General features: G+C 34.3%; 1 protein-coding gene across 14 annotated transcripts in view; it reads left to right on the plus strand.

The window, feature by feature from the left end:
• Positions 1-15,000, plus strand: part of LOC106869227 (dorsal-ventral patterning tolloid-like protein 1) — a 1,100,309-nt gene that overhangs the window by 628,893 nt on the left and 456,416 nt on the right. For all 14 annotated transcript variants that reach the window (XM_052971032.1, XM_052971029.1, XM_052971039.1 and 11 more), the window contains one exon: positions 2,326-2,533. In XM_052971032.1, the coding sequence (XP_052826992.1) occupies positions 2,326-2,533 (208 nt within the window). The remainder of the gene's footprint in view (positions 1-2,325; positions 2,534-15,000) is intronic.

The following is a 15,000-nucleotide window of genomic DNA, read 5'->3' on the forward strand; positions in this document are numbered from 1 at the left end:
GCTTAGTGTGGGAGTTATACATTGTGGAAAGCAGTAAAAGAAGGGGGAAAGAAGGGGGTATGATTGGGATCCTTGATATTAATTCTTCAAGTGGATTTGTTCTTGGTTTTTTAAAACCTAAACAACTACTCGTTATTTTCTAGTCTCCGTTCTTCTTTTCTCTCTTTCTCTTTGTGTAAGTGTGTGTGTGTGTGTGTGTGTGTATGCATGTGTGTGTGTGTGTGGGTGTGTGTGTGTGTGTTTATGCATGTATATAGATGCACTTTCAGTTCTCATACATAGTGCACCTGTTCATTGATTTGTTACTCTACCTCCTACCCTCTGCTTCTTCCCTCCTTCTCTTTATAAACTGCCTCAATTCTCTGCCTTAATTCTCATGGTTCCTCACATCACAGTTCCTTACAGCCTTTCAAATTGTTTTAATTTATTTCTCTCCTATGAACTTTTATTAATCTGTTGTTCTCACTGCTCTTTCCAGCTTATTCTCATTCTGCCCTTTTCCTCCTTTGCTGTGTTTATGTATGTGGTTAAGATCAGCTATCAGCCAGGTGCCCTTCTTATGCCCAGGAGTTGTATTGTGCGGCAGGCATACACTCAACTTTGCTCTTGTTTCAAGTTCATTCTTTGATGTATTCCATCCACAAACGTCTCTGGCATCCTCTTGATCACCCTTCCACACGTCAGGATGATCTTGGACACTGACCTGTGTTGGCCACACTGTATGTGTAGTCATACTAATGCATATACATCCCTTTGTCCCTTGACTCTTTGGTCAGCCTTCTGCCTTATCTCCTATCTCACCCACCTGGCCATCACCATTTCAATTGACATGTGTGGCCATGTTTCCCCTCATCGTTCCACTGTCTTCCTCATTGCTCAACTTCTACACAACTCATACCACACCCCATACTATTCACACCCCTTCATACACTGGCTTTCCCCTCAACCTCCCACACATCACTTGAAATCTCTTCTCTACATGCCATTTTTTATTTTATCCAGCTTCCATTTCTTTCTGCTTTCTCTGCAGAAGAAAGTAATTCAACAACGCGGGTTGATGAACCGTAAGACGTGTGGCCAGAACCTCCTGGAAAATAACCATAGCGAGGGACATTCCACAGTTGAATTAGAACAGTCACAAACAGTGAAAAAAGACATGCACCCAACACCAGAGCTGAAGACACCTCCGAAAGGAGGGGCCCCGCCACGTCAAAACAGTAGAGGAGTAGGTGCCGAAACCGGACGTGGTTCCTCCTGATGATGTCTTGAGCTAACTGGATCCTATAAAGGATCTGTTGTGGTAGCAGACCACGAAACATGGTTGAAATTCCTCCCTCCAGCATCCAAAATGTTAGATCTTATCATCTTCCTCATGATATAAAGTACCAAGTACACTCTATAAATTGATTGGCATTAGGAAGGGCATCCAACTGTAGAAACCAAGCCATAACAGACTATGGAACCTGCTGTGGTCCTTGGCTTTGCCAGTTCTTGTCAAACCGTCCAACCCATGCCAGCATGGAAAGCAGACGTTAAATGATGATGATCAGTTATTACTTTTTGCCAATACAGAACATCACTAGTTTCCTCAGTTCTTCTGTTTTAATATAAACACTGTAGCTTCTCTTGAGAGGGCATTTAAATTCATTAATTTATAAATATAGTTATTTATTTACTGACAGTAGTAATGTTTTGATCAGATGAAAATATAGATTAGGCTATATCACTTCTTCAATCACTAATTTCTTTTGAAATAGTAATATCCCTTGTGTGTCTTATTGCATTTACTTCTCTATGAAAACTCTAAAGAGTTGATAGAAAATCATTAATCATAATTCTTAAACATAACAACTATTAGAGTTAAGTTAATAAAATTAACATTGTTAATAAAAGAGCCATTAAAGAACTAATTAAAAAATAACTGCAGTAACAAAAAATTTTAAATTATAAACAAAAAATTAGTCAATGACTAATACTAAAAATTAGTTAATGACTAATACTATTTTCATTTTTTCAGCAAGTACAGGAGATGTCATAGGACATGTTTCAATCGTATTGTGACCTCACCAGCATAACGTATATTATATTTACAACTGCCAAATGGCTGTTACAACTCCATCACTTTACAGCATCATGTTTCTGCTAAAACAAAATACCAATTTAGTCAATGGTTTTACTTTAGCTATATTGTTCTTTTTCTGTGTTAATTTTAACAGCAAATATTCATCTTGATGTAGTAATGTGTTACATTTTCCAGAAATTTGTCTGTAAATGATTTTTTTTTATTGAATTTAATGACTAATTTTTTGTTCTTTTATTTTTCAGCTGTTTATGATATCGGTGCTGTTGCACCAGATACGTACTGTGGCTATACAATACGAGGTGAAAACAAACCTACTGGATACATAGTATCACCGACATACCCTGGCATTTATCCAGACAACTTATTTTGCTACTATAAGCTACAAGGGAAACCAAAACAACGGATTAGATTAAAATTTGAAGATTTCTCACTATTTCATGGTGGAGAGTAGTGAGTATATAAAACTTTTTAATCCGTTACCTGAATATGATGTAGAAACCTGAGTGTTTAATTCGTGAAATCTTATTGTTTTTTTTTTCTTTTATTAACCATAAATTATAAAAATATCAAAGGTGAAATACAGATTTTATGCATCTTCTCTACAGCAAGAAAACTGTTCTGCTCTGGCTCCCTTCTCTTATATGTTTACTGATTTTTTTCCCCCTCATTGTCTATTATAAAGTTGACCCTTCCTCCTTAAGAAGTTCATGGTTTTGAAAAACTGCATAACAGCCTCACTAGTGCTGATGGCCAAAAAGATATCACTCAGTAATACTTCAAACTGGTTGGCATCAGGAAGGTCATCTTGCCATAGAAACCAAGTCAAAGGATGCAGGGGAGCATAAAGTAATCCTTGGATCCATCAGACCTTCTCAAGCCATAGAATTTATACCAGTATGGAACATGGGCTTTAAATGATGGTGATGGTAGTGGTGATGAGAATTTAAACCAAACAAATCAAAGATGTTTTGTGTCTGGATATAAATCTGTGGCAAAATCTTTTGGTACTTTATAGAGTGGAATTACAGTCACAGATTAAGACAAAGGTCAATGAAATAATACATTCAAATCCAAAGGATTATCAGGACTCTCGCATGATGTAATTATTTTACCCATACATATGGGCACATACACACATACTTAGGAAAGGTAAACTATCTCTGGTAGAGGTACGTGGCTTAGTGTTTAGGGTGTCAGCATCATCATTGTAAGATTGTGGTTTCGATTCCAGGACTGGGTGACACATTGTGTTCTTGAGTAAAACACATCATTTCACGTTGCTCCAGTCCACTCAGCTGGCAAAAATGAGTAGCGCTGTGATGGACTGGCGTCCTGTTCAGCTGGGGAACACATACACCATTGAAACCGGGAAACCGGGCCCATGAGCCTGGCTAGGCTTTAAAAGGGCGCATTTATTTTTATTATTAAACTATCTCTAATTTGACTAAATTTCAAAATTTGAATTGATATATGAAACTTAGCATAATGTTAGTGAAATTTCATTTTCCATTAAATTATACAGGGTGGTCCAAAAGTAGGTTTACATTTATTCAACTATCTCTTTCACATTCATATATTAACAGTTTAGATCTTAATTATAAGAAAATATGAAACCATTATTCTATGCTAATTTAGTTAATTTTGTTAAGCTCCCTTTTCAGTTTGTAAGATAGAAATTTAAAAGTAATAAATTGTTTTAAAAGAAATCTAAAGTGCCTATGTGATAACTGTAAACCTACTTTTGGGGCCACCAAGTACATCATTACTCTGTGTTTCATAATTTGTTCTTTGTTTATTTTCATATGCTTGGTAAAGGTCTATGGCTTAGTGGTTAGGATATTTGGCTGATGATAATAAGGTCAGGGGTTTGAATCCCAGCCGTATGTTGTGTCCTTGGCAGGACACGTTATTTCACATTGGTCCAGTCAACTTAGCTGGCAAAAATGGGTTGAATCTGTAGTTCAAAAGGCCAGCCTTGTCACATTTTCTATCATGCTGAATCTCTCTGACAACTACATGAAGATTACACATGTCTGTGGAGTGCTCAGCAGCTTACACATTCATTTCACAAGCAGACTGTTCCATTGATCAGATCAACTGGAACCCCTTTCCATTGTAACCAACAAAGTGCCAGTTTATTACTATTTTTTTATATGCTTGAAAATACTAACACACTTTTGCTCCTTTATTATATACACATACATGTATGTGTACACATACACACACACACATGCATATATACACGATAGGTAAGATGGATAATGTTGGGAGTATACTTTTGTAACTGTGGGTAATGTTAGTCAATGTTACATTGAGACATACAGTACAATGTCTGAAATAGAAAGTGTCTTTGTACATAATGTGTGTGCGTGTGTTTGAGAGAGTGAGAGAGAGAGAGCATGTGTTTGTATATGCATGCATATGTATCTGTGTGTATGTTTGAGAGTGTGTTTGTACATGCATGTGTGAGTGTGCATATGAAGGTATATATATATATATATATATATATATATATATATATATATATATATATGAAAGATGCTTATGTCAACAGATTTGCATTTTCCTGATTCTGAAATTGAAGCCAATCTCTGCAATGTAATCCTTCAGATTGAATTATTGTAAAGTAGATTTAGTTCTTGATCCAGCTGGGATTTTATATGTAAACTCATCTTCACGCACATGCACAACACGTTCTCATATGTGCACATGCAAACATACCTTCACACACTATACCTTCACACACTACAACTACATACATGTAATATGCATGCATATTACACAAAGACATGCACACAAATAAGGAAATACTTTCCAAACTTTGTAAATGTGACTCTGCTGATAAATGAACCTGTAATGCTCAGATCCAGAGGTTGATGTTGATACTGTATTCACTTACAGAAACTACAAGTCTATCTCTTTAGTGTAGCACAACTTGCTAGAAATAGCAGTTAAAATCTTTCAAATCATACCCAATTACTTAATACAAGAAAGGCACATTTAAAGTAACAGCAGATGTGTGAAATATTAAAAAAAAATAATGGAATTTCTTTGATAGTATGCCTGTTTGAATATTAATATAACAATATTAATGTAACATGATAATGTTTGTGTTCTAGACTTCTCAAGTATATTCTGTGCTTAAATCCAGTTTCATAGTGTTAACGTTTTTGTTACCATCATCATCATCATCATCATCATCGTTTAACGTCCGCTTTCCATGCTAGCATGGGTTGGACTGGTGAAACCGGATGGCAACACCAGGCTCCAATCTAATTTGGCAGCGTTTCTACAGCTGGATGCCCTTCCTAACGCCAACCACTCAGAGAGTGTAGCCACTCAAATGCACTAACTGTGATTCAATCAATTTTTTAAATAATGAAAAATTGAATAAAATAACATTGTCATCATTAATCTGGTGTCTGGAACAAATTAACCCTTTGCGTGGTCTAACCAGTCAGATCACACTTTTCCTGTAATGTAGTTCTAAAGCTTACTATCACCTCATCAAAATTTTGAAGCTACAAAACTATCCATGTTTTAATTAAAAACAATTTGAATGAAAAGACATTACATGTTTCAGAATAATCTGAATGCTCAAGGGTCAATCTATTGCTCTCACCATCCCTTCTAGCTCATTCCCACTTTGTCCTCTTACTCTCCTGCCATGTTATGTATGTAGTCATCATAAGTCATTAATCAGGTGCCTTCTTTGTGTCCAGGGATTGGCTTGTCATAGACAAGCCTTTCCTATATCATTGTATATTAATCACCAAACAATAAAATTGATGTTTTCTGCTTCAGCAATATTTTTCCTTTACTTCCTCTAGGTACAGTTTTCATATCCACCATTAAATTATTTCATTCTTGCTCCTTAGATGAAATATGTGAAAACATTAAAAGAATCTAGAAAATTATCTTTTGCAAAAAATGACGCTGCAAATATCTCAGCTTCTCTCTGCATAAGAAGAGAGATTTTTTTTAAATCTTTGAATAAAACATCTTTCTGCAGTTAATGATAATAAAATTTTCATAACATATATCTGCTTTCTACGTTCAAAGGGTTAACATAAAATTTTGAGGGAAGATTTTAGCTTAGATCACTTTAAAACAGGATTTGTATCACATAACTAGAATGGTCTCAGGTTGATTGGTATCAAAAGGGTTAAACAAGTGAAATATTACCAATCCACCTGTGGATGTTTCCAGAAGCGTTTATGCTTACATTGGGTATATGTAGTTGAACTGAAGCATAGCAAATTAAAACTGTTGTCCAAATACCCAATAAAACATCTTCGATTGTTGTGAGCTGATATTCCATTAACACATCTGCTTGGCCAACAGTAATCTGTGCATACATACAAACATAGCTTCACAGAGACCCCTGCATAAACACATTATTACACAAAGACATATACACTCATGTGCATACAACATACATGTGCATGAAACAGACGTTTAATTACACAAGCCAGTGAAAGGGTCACCGCATTGTTCCTCAATGTACAACAAACAACAGTCACAACCCCCTCGAATCATATACTACTATCTTTAAAAAAATGGAGTATACACTGTTTATTGTAGTCCTCGATAAAATGTCTGAAAATAATATCCTTTTTACTTTGTTTCTACTTGTTTCAGTCATTGGACCGTGGCCATGCTGGGGCACCACTTTGAAAAAATCTTTTTTAAGTGTGGTACTTTTTCTTTCAGTTTCTTTTTATTTTTTTGCAAACCACTAAGTTACAGGGACATAAGCAAACCAACACTGGTTGTCAAGCTGTGGTTGCTGACGAACACACCTAGAGACATACATATTTGTTTGTGCATGTGTGTATACGATGTGCATCTTTCAGTTTCTGTCCACCAAATCCGCTTACAAGGCTTTGATCAGCCTGGGGCTATAGTTAAAGACACTTGCCAAAGATGCTGTGCTGTAGGACTGAACTCAGAACCATGCGACTGGAAAGCAAACTTTTTACTGTTCAGCATGTAATTTGAGGGAGATTCAGCTTCTATTTCTAGCATGCTGAAAAATTTGTAAAGACTTTTTGATGGCACAATATTCAATATTAAGTTGTTTGGTTGTAAAAGCATATACTTTTTGTTTATAACATCATATAACATTGGTTACATATTCTGAGAGGAACAAATTATTCCAGGAACTAAGTTTTTACCCTACAAGGCATATAACTGCAGTTAAATGCCAACGTGAGCAGAATTAACAGATATATATTTACAGGCGCATGATGACATACTCAAATCTAAAAACCATTTCTTTGGTGACACTGCAATAGTCTTAATAATAATAATAACCAATATAAATTGCCTGACAGTTTCATATTACACCATTTAGCTATAACATACCATAATTCAAATTCTTATCAGTTAGATTATGGATATGCCAAGAATTCTAAATTTTCAGATTTCTTCTTGATTTGCTGTATATTCACTATCCAATAAGAATATCTATTATATTTATCTACCATTGAGAATTGTAAATATGGCCGCCAGAGAATAGAAACACGCACACACAAAAAAAGAAAATGCACTCATAAAAAAATGAAAATTCCATTAGTATAGATCATTTTTTTTTTGGACCATTAATTTTTTTATTTTTTATTTTTTTTGTTATTTGCTAACATTGAACATGACATTTTGAATAATTATCTTCAGGTGACCTAGAATATACTACAGTTGGGTTTGAATTCAGAACTCTGTTTTTAATGTAAAGTTTCAAGTAGGATACAGGCATGGCTGTGTGTTTATGAAGCTCGCTTTACAATCATATGGTTTTGGGTTCAGTCCTACTGTATGGTACTTCAGGCAAGTGTCTTCCACTATAGCTCTGATGAACTGACCAATATCCTGTGAGTCTTGTGTGTGAATTTAGTAGACAGAAACTACGTGAAGCCTGTTATGTCTATATATATGTGTTAGTGTATGCATGTGTAGGTGTGTCTATTCCTCCATTGTTTGAGAACCGGTGTTGGTTTGTTTCCATCTCCATAACTTAGTGGTTCAGCAAAAGATAGAGACAGAATAAGTACTAGACTGAAGAATAAATACTGGTGCCAATTTTCTCAACTAAACCCTTGAAGGTGGTACTCCAGCATGGCCACACTCCAATGATTAATATGGTGATAAAAATATAACAGATAGAGCTAGTAGTTTAGAAGACCTGGGAAAGCAGAGCAATCGAATTCATTGTGTCTGAATTGCAAGGATACACACACCGTAGATACTCACCTCTACATTGAGCTGTGCTGAATAGATAAAACACACACCTTTCCTTTGACAAGATATAACTCTGCTGCATGTAGCTTTGCCAGTTCCACAGTGTTGCTGTTGTTCTGGTTGATGGTGGTGTCTTCGTGGCAAAACATCCTTTACTAAGCAGATCTAGGACCAGTACCATTCTAGTTAGAGTATGTCTTTTACGTCATATTTTCAAGATGATAGGAAGTGATTTGTGAGGATTTGGTTGGTATTTCTAGCAGAATTAGTGAGCCCATATTTTTTGTTGACTTGCTATGAAGCCATTAGGATTTCGCTGAGATTTCATTATAGATAACTAATTAATCACCAAACTGTAAGAACCAAATATTCTTTTTCTAAAAAGGAAAAAAAAAAAAAAAATCATGAAAATGCCAGCTATATTTCCTGTTTCACATAACAGTAAACAGTTGCCAAGGAACTAAATCTTTATCTATAAACTAACCTTAAGATTATTGTTTTTGTTCTGTTCAACAGCATCTATATTCTTTATATATTCTGTAGATCTTTGATTTATAAAAGATAAGAAAGCTAGACACTTTTTATCAATACTCACTTTGTATAGTGCTTGAAGCTTAAGTTTTCTTAAGAAAATCATTCTGTTTAGAATTAAACTTAATACAAGATCTTCTGTGATGTTGAATTCCTTTATAGAAATGAAGGTGCAAAATAACATGTTATGGCATTTGCGGCTGTTTTGTGGTTATCTGTGGGTGTAGATTTACTGAAATCGATAGCTGGGAATTAATACTTAACCATGGAGTTGACTTGTGTAGGTGTAATCGCTGCCCTCGTGGTTACTTACTAAGCTAAGCTCTTCACTCTCTATGGAGCATAGGTCATCAACAACTTTCCTTTTCTGTTCTCGACTCTGAACTGTCATTTTCTCTCCCAGGTCTTCTTGGTTTTGAGTTATCATCAATAGTTCTGTAACTTTCTGTTTTTATTATCAGATTAATCCTCCCTAAGTACAGCAATATATCTTTCAACACACGATTTCGCATGAAGAATCTTGTGAAACAAATACAAATATGAAATATTGTATGCTTCAGCCAAGTTAGCAATAAACTGAGAAATACTATCACATTGTCTCTTCATAAAGAACTGCACCTTCTTCAATCTATACACAAATTCTATCAATTCAACAGGACAGCTCAACCTCTCAAATTATCAAGTTAAGAATATACAGTGTTATCTGTCAAGTCCAAGTGAGACTGTAGTCATGGCCAATGCCAGTGTCTTGCAACTGGTACCCATGCTGTTACATGTAAGAAGCAACCACTCATGGAGTGGTTGGTGTTAGGAAGGGCATCCAGCTGTAGAAAACATGACAAAAATCAGATTGAAACCTGATGCAGCTTCCCAGCTTACCAGGTCTCAGTCAAACTGCCCAACCCATGCTAGCATGGAAAACAGTTGTTTGATGACGACGATGATGATAACAATGATGATGATGATGATGATTTCACTTGCTATTACACACATCTACTTTAGCCTTTCAGTAATCATGGAGTCTCAGCCATCATTGATTTCTCTCCACTCTTCTTAACTCTTGATAGTCTTTAGATCTTCCTCTCCTAACTCTTGGTGGTTTTAGTTGTCATAAATGCTTCTGTAACTTCGCCTTTACTTGTTAGGGATGTTGGCCCTTTGCAAACCCAGTTTTACCTCTGGGAAAAGGGGTCAGTATTAGTTTGGCCTCTGTCCTTTGACTTATCCATGGGAGGCCCTCCAAGGAGCCTGCACTCTGCTGCCATAGCTCTATTTTATTAAAGCACACAAAGTTACAACATTGCAACAAGGGCTAGACCTCGTGGTAGAGTGCTCTGTTGGTGCTACTCCATATTTAGAATATGATGGTGGCCAATACTATCAGTATTTCTGCTTCTCTCTTTGATAAAGATTTTGGTGTTTCTAAGTTCAAAACCAGCAAATATCAAGGAAGTCTCATTCATTCATACTGATTCAGTCAGTAAAGTAAGAATCAGTAATATTTTCTATGCAAAATATGAGGCAGAAACAATACTTGATACTGCCACAATTACATTGCAAACTGAGTCAATAGGGAAGCCTTTATGTAGTTGACATGATAGAAATAGCAGCCAAATATCTCTCAAAACCAATTGTATTAACTTAAAACAGATGGTAAGGTGGTGAGCTGGCAGTATCATTTGCATGCCAGGCAAAATGCTTAATGACATTTCATCCATCTTTATGTTCTGAATTCAAATTCTGTCAAGGTCAACTTTGCCTTTCGTCATTTCGGGGTCAATGAGATAGGTACTATTAATAGACATATCCCCTTTCCTGAAATTGCAGGCCTTCTGCCAAAATTTGAAACCAATATCTTGAAACAGGCCAGATAGGTTGAATAAACTACTCTTCCATACACAATATCTAGAAATAATATAAAATGAAAAACAAAAGTAAAGAAATAGGGGATGATCATGACTTTAACAATAAGATCTGCTGTTTAGATCTGACTTGGAGGCTAAACAACAACAAAAAAAGCATTTCTATAATTCCTATTATGTATTCTTATTGTTTTAAAGTAATTTAAACTTTATAACAAAGCCTAATGACCTAATATATATCTCTTAATGTAATTAAATATAACAAAATGTACAACATCATCACAACTATGACCATAGCAAGGATGTTGCAGATTTAAACAAATATATTTGTCAATATATATATATATATGAGTATGTGAATGTATGTATAATATACATGTGCCAGTGTGTGCAACATATGTATATGTATGTATGAGCGCATGCAATGTATGTATAGATGTGTATGCATCAGTGTGTGTTATGTATGTGTATGTGTGTATAATGTTTATTTTACTGCAAAATCTGGTTTACTGAGAAACTGTTTGAATAACCAATGAAGTTAATCTATGATCTGTTTCACTTTATTTTCATATATCTATTTAGCATTATTATTATTTTTTTATAATCTTATTCTATATTTCTCTAAAAGTAACACATTTTTATCTAAAATTTGTGCAAACCCAATCAGCAAAATGGCTAGTTTTTATCAATATTTGGCTACATACCAAATGTGATAAGAGATTCCACTAAGAATTGTATTGTTTTGGCAGGTGCTGTATAAAAGACATACATAGGCATTACTGGCCCTTTAATTAGTCTCAGGAGATTATTTGCCATATATTTTCAGAAATGGGTAGCCTAGTTTTCAAAAATAAGTAGCCTAATTTGTTTGTTTCCATGGCTTAAAATAGAAGCTCATAATCGATCCGCTCATCTTTGTCTTACCATTTCCCTTTTGGCTTTTATTAGAAATAATGAGTAAAAAATTATATCATGTTTTTGATTTTGATATAAATTAGTCAGAGGAGAAAGAAGAAATATCGTGACCTTTTTTACAGGGCCTCCAAGATTAGTGAGAGGAAAGAGAGGGCAAGTAACAAGTGGTCATTAGTTGTAGTAAAAAACAGAACACTAAGATATCCAATTAATCTTTGACTGTAAACATGGTCATGATGTTTGCTACACGATGGATACTGCTATAAGCTCTTATCCTTCAGGTGGTAGTATTAACCTCTTTAAATTCTATCTTTCATCTTTTATATCGTTTGCTAGTTTCAGTCATTAGCTTGTGGCCATGCTGGGGTACTATCTTCAAGAAGTTGTAGTCAAATTGATCGACCCCAGTACTTATTTTTTCGTCAAGCCTGGAATTTATTTTGTTGGGGTCTCCCTTGCTGGACTGCTAAGTTACAGGCATGTAATCACACTTACACCGGTTGTCAAGCAGTGGTGGTGGTGGAACAAACACAGTCAGACAAACAGACAGACAGACACACACTCACACACACACATATACATGTATATATATATATATATGTATATATGTATATATATGTATGTGCATATATATGTATATATATGTATGTGTATATATATATATATATATATATGTATATATATGTATATGTGTATATATATGTATATATATATATATATATATGTATATATATGTATATGTGTATATATATGTATATATATATATATATATATATATATATATGTATGTATGTGTGTGTGTGTGTGTGTGTGTGTGTGTGTGTGTGTGTGTGTGTGTATGTATATATACAAAGGGCTTCTTTCAGTTTCCATCAGCCAAATCTATTCTCAAAGCTTTGGTTGGCTCGAAATTATAATAGAAGACACTTCCCCAAGGTGCCACACAGTGAGATTGAATCCAGATTCATGTGGCTGGGAAGCAAGCTTCTTACCACACAGCCATATCTGCAAAACTAAATTTCATGTTTATTCCAGAATACAAAACTGCTAATTTCTGCAAATCATGATGCCTCAAGAAACTTGACATATCTCAACAAAAAAGTAGTTTCATAATGTCACACATTAATAAAAGACAGGTATATGAAATTGTTTTCCACATTTAAGGGTAATTAAATTTAGAGCAGATATTTCTGATTTCTGCATAAAAAGTGTTACAGAAAAGGACAAATTAAATCTACCTCAGCTAATTTATATTTAAAGGATCCCATTTTATTATAATAGAAGCTTTTATGTGAATTGATTCTTGCTTCATATTGATTCATTATTTTGCTGTAGATGGTTGAGATAAAAAGGATGGAGCAGTATTTAATTTTGTCCATCTAAGTTGTGAGATCAAATCTTAACTTTTGCTTGTTGAATTTTCCTCCTTGTCATTCACAAATTTTATACTTACCTGTTTGCCCATAAATAAAACAAGATTTAACCAGCTATCCATATAACACACACACACATACATACTTGTAGTGAAGTGACTAGATCAAATAGTAGACCTGTCTGCTAAGGAATTGTAAATTTAAACAAGTTGCAGGCATTTTATTGTACTTCTCTGCATGCTGTCTCTGTTTACATAATAGTGAGAAATAGGCACCAATATTTTTCTGGAAGTAGACATTAGTTTTGAGACAGCTATGGTAAATCAATCTCCTATGCTGGACAATTTACAATCCAATAAGTTTAGGTGTTGGTCTGCAGCAGTGAAAGCAATCCATACTTACTCAATAACGCATATAACATTCTTTTCTCTAACGTTTTTATTTTCCCCATTTCTCTATCTTCACAAAGAGCTTCTTGCTTGAAATATTGATAACTCTTCCTGTTTCTCACAGAGTAATTCACTGACTTTGTTTATGTTTCTTTTTTTTTTTTTTAGATTCTTTTATCACAAATTTGCCTAATATATCAATATATCTTCTGGAAGATTATTATAAAGATGCTTTATACATATCACAGCTAGGTGTTGCTTTTGACTTGCTGGCTTCAAAACTTGCCTATACATATAGCAATACCTGAAACAGCACATGACAGACAAAAGCACCTGAATCTGTATCTGTCTATATGTTACTAACATTTCTGGTGCTTTCTTTTTGTTTTTGTTGTAATACGACTGTTGGCAAAAATAAGCATTATATTGATGTTGTTGTCATTGATCTTCAGTCTTGATTCAATCCTGATTAATTAGACTTACTGTCAAGATATTACAAGTGTAAACATCATGTATTTTATACTAAGGACCACATCATCTGAAATTTCTAAATTTTTATAGGAGAGTAATCCATTATATGAGGGGAATTTGACTGCCATTTCTGGTAACTTTATCACTACAAATTGGTTCAGTTCATAGCTTGTTTTTTAATAATATTTTTAACTAATAAAAACTGATCTGCCATTGCTCTGTTATTTTTCTTCTAGTTGATCTAACATAGTGCTAACATCTTATATCAAGGATGCTTACTGATAACCTAAAAAACCTGTAGAAAGCCTGACTATAAATATTAAAAAAAAAAAGTCAGATGTAATTACTTTTCAATAGCCCCCCCCCCCCCTCCATCTCTAACAGTTGCCAAAGAACACGAAGTATAGATTAAAAGATGCTAAATTTAGCTATAATTACTCATTCTTCTTTTTCTTGAATGAGAACGGAGAGAGTTTCTTTTGTCGCAGGCTTATAATATAATATGATCAGTCGTATTATGTAAATAACAAACAAAGAAAATAACTAAATAAAAAGAGAGAAAAATGATATTTATATGTTATTTGTTGCTAGCTGTTTAGCATAGACCTTCATTCGCTGGATTTCCTGTTCAAAAGCTATAACAATAGAACATTGCATAAAATATTTTATGCACTCATAAATGCATTTATGCTTTTTACCCATTTGTTTTTAGAAACCAATGAAAAAATGGGAATGCAAATGGCATTGTCTTCTAGGCAAATACAGTCACATAAAGAATGCATGAATTTTTCAGCTTGTCGCAAAAATTATTATGATTATTATCATCATCATCATCATCATCATCATTATTATCATTATTATTTGTTGTTGTTGTTATTATAATGAAGGCAAGAAAATGCTTCGCGGTGGTATTTAGTTACAAATGTTTGCATTCTGAGTTCAAATCCCATTGGGTTTGTCTTTGTTTCTCATTCCTCAGGAGGTTGATGAAACAATTTAGCAGTCAAATAGTTATGTTGAATCAATTGTTTTTGCTCCTCCCTTTAAATTTGTAATTTTGTGCCAAATTAATGTTGGCACAAACCTGGAAATTTAAGAGGAGGAGTAGAATCCATTATTCATCATTATTATTATTATTA

Source organism: Octopus bimaculoides, chromosome 10 (genome assembly GCF_001194135.2).
Source record: "Octopus bimaculoides isolate UCB-OBI-ISO-001 chromosome 10, ASM119413v2, whole genome shotgun sequence".
Lineage (NCBI taxonomy): Eukaryota > Metazoa > Mollusca > Cephalopoda > Octopoda > Octopodidae > Octopus > Octopus bimaculoides.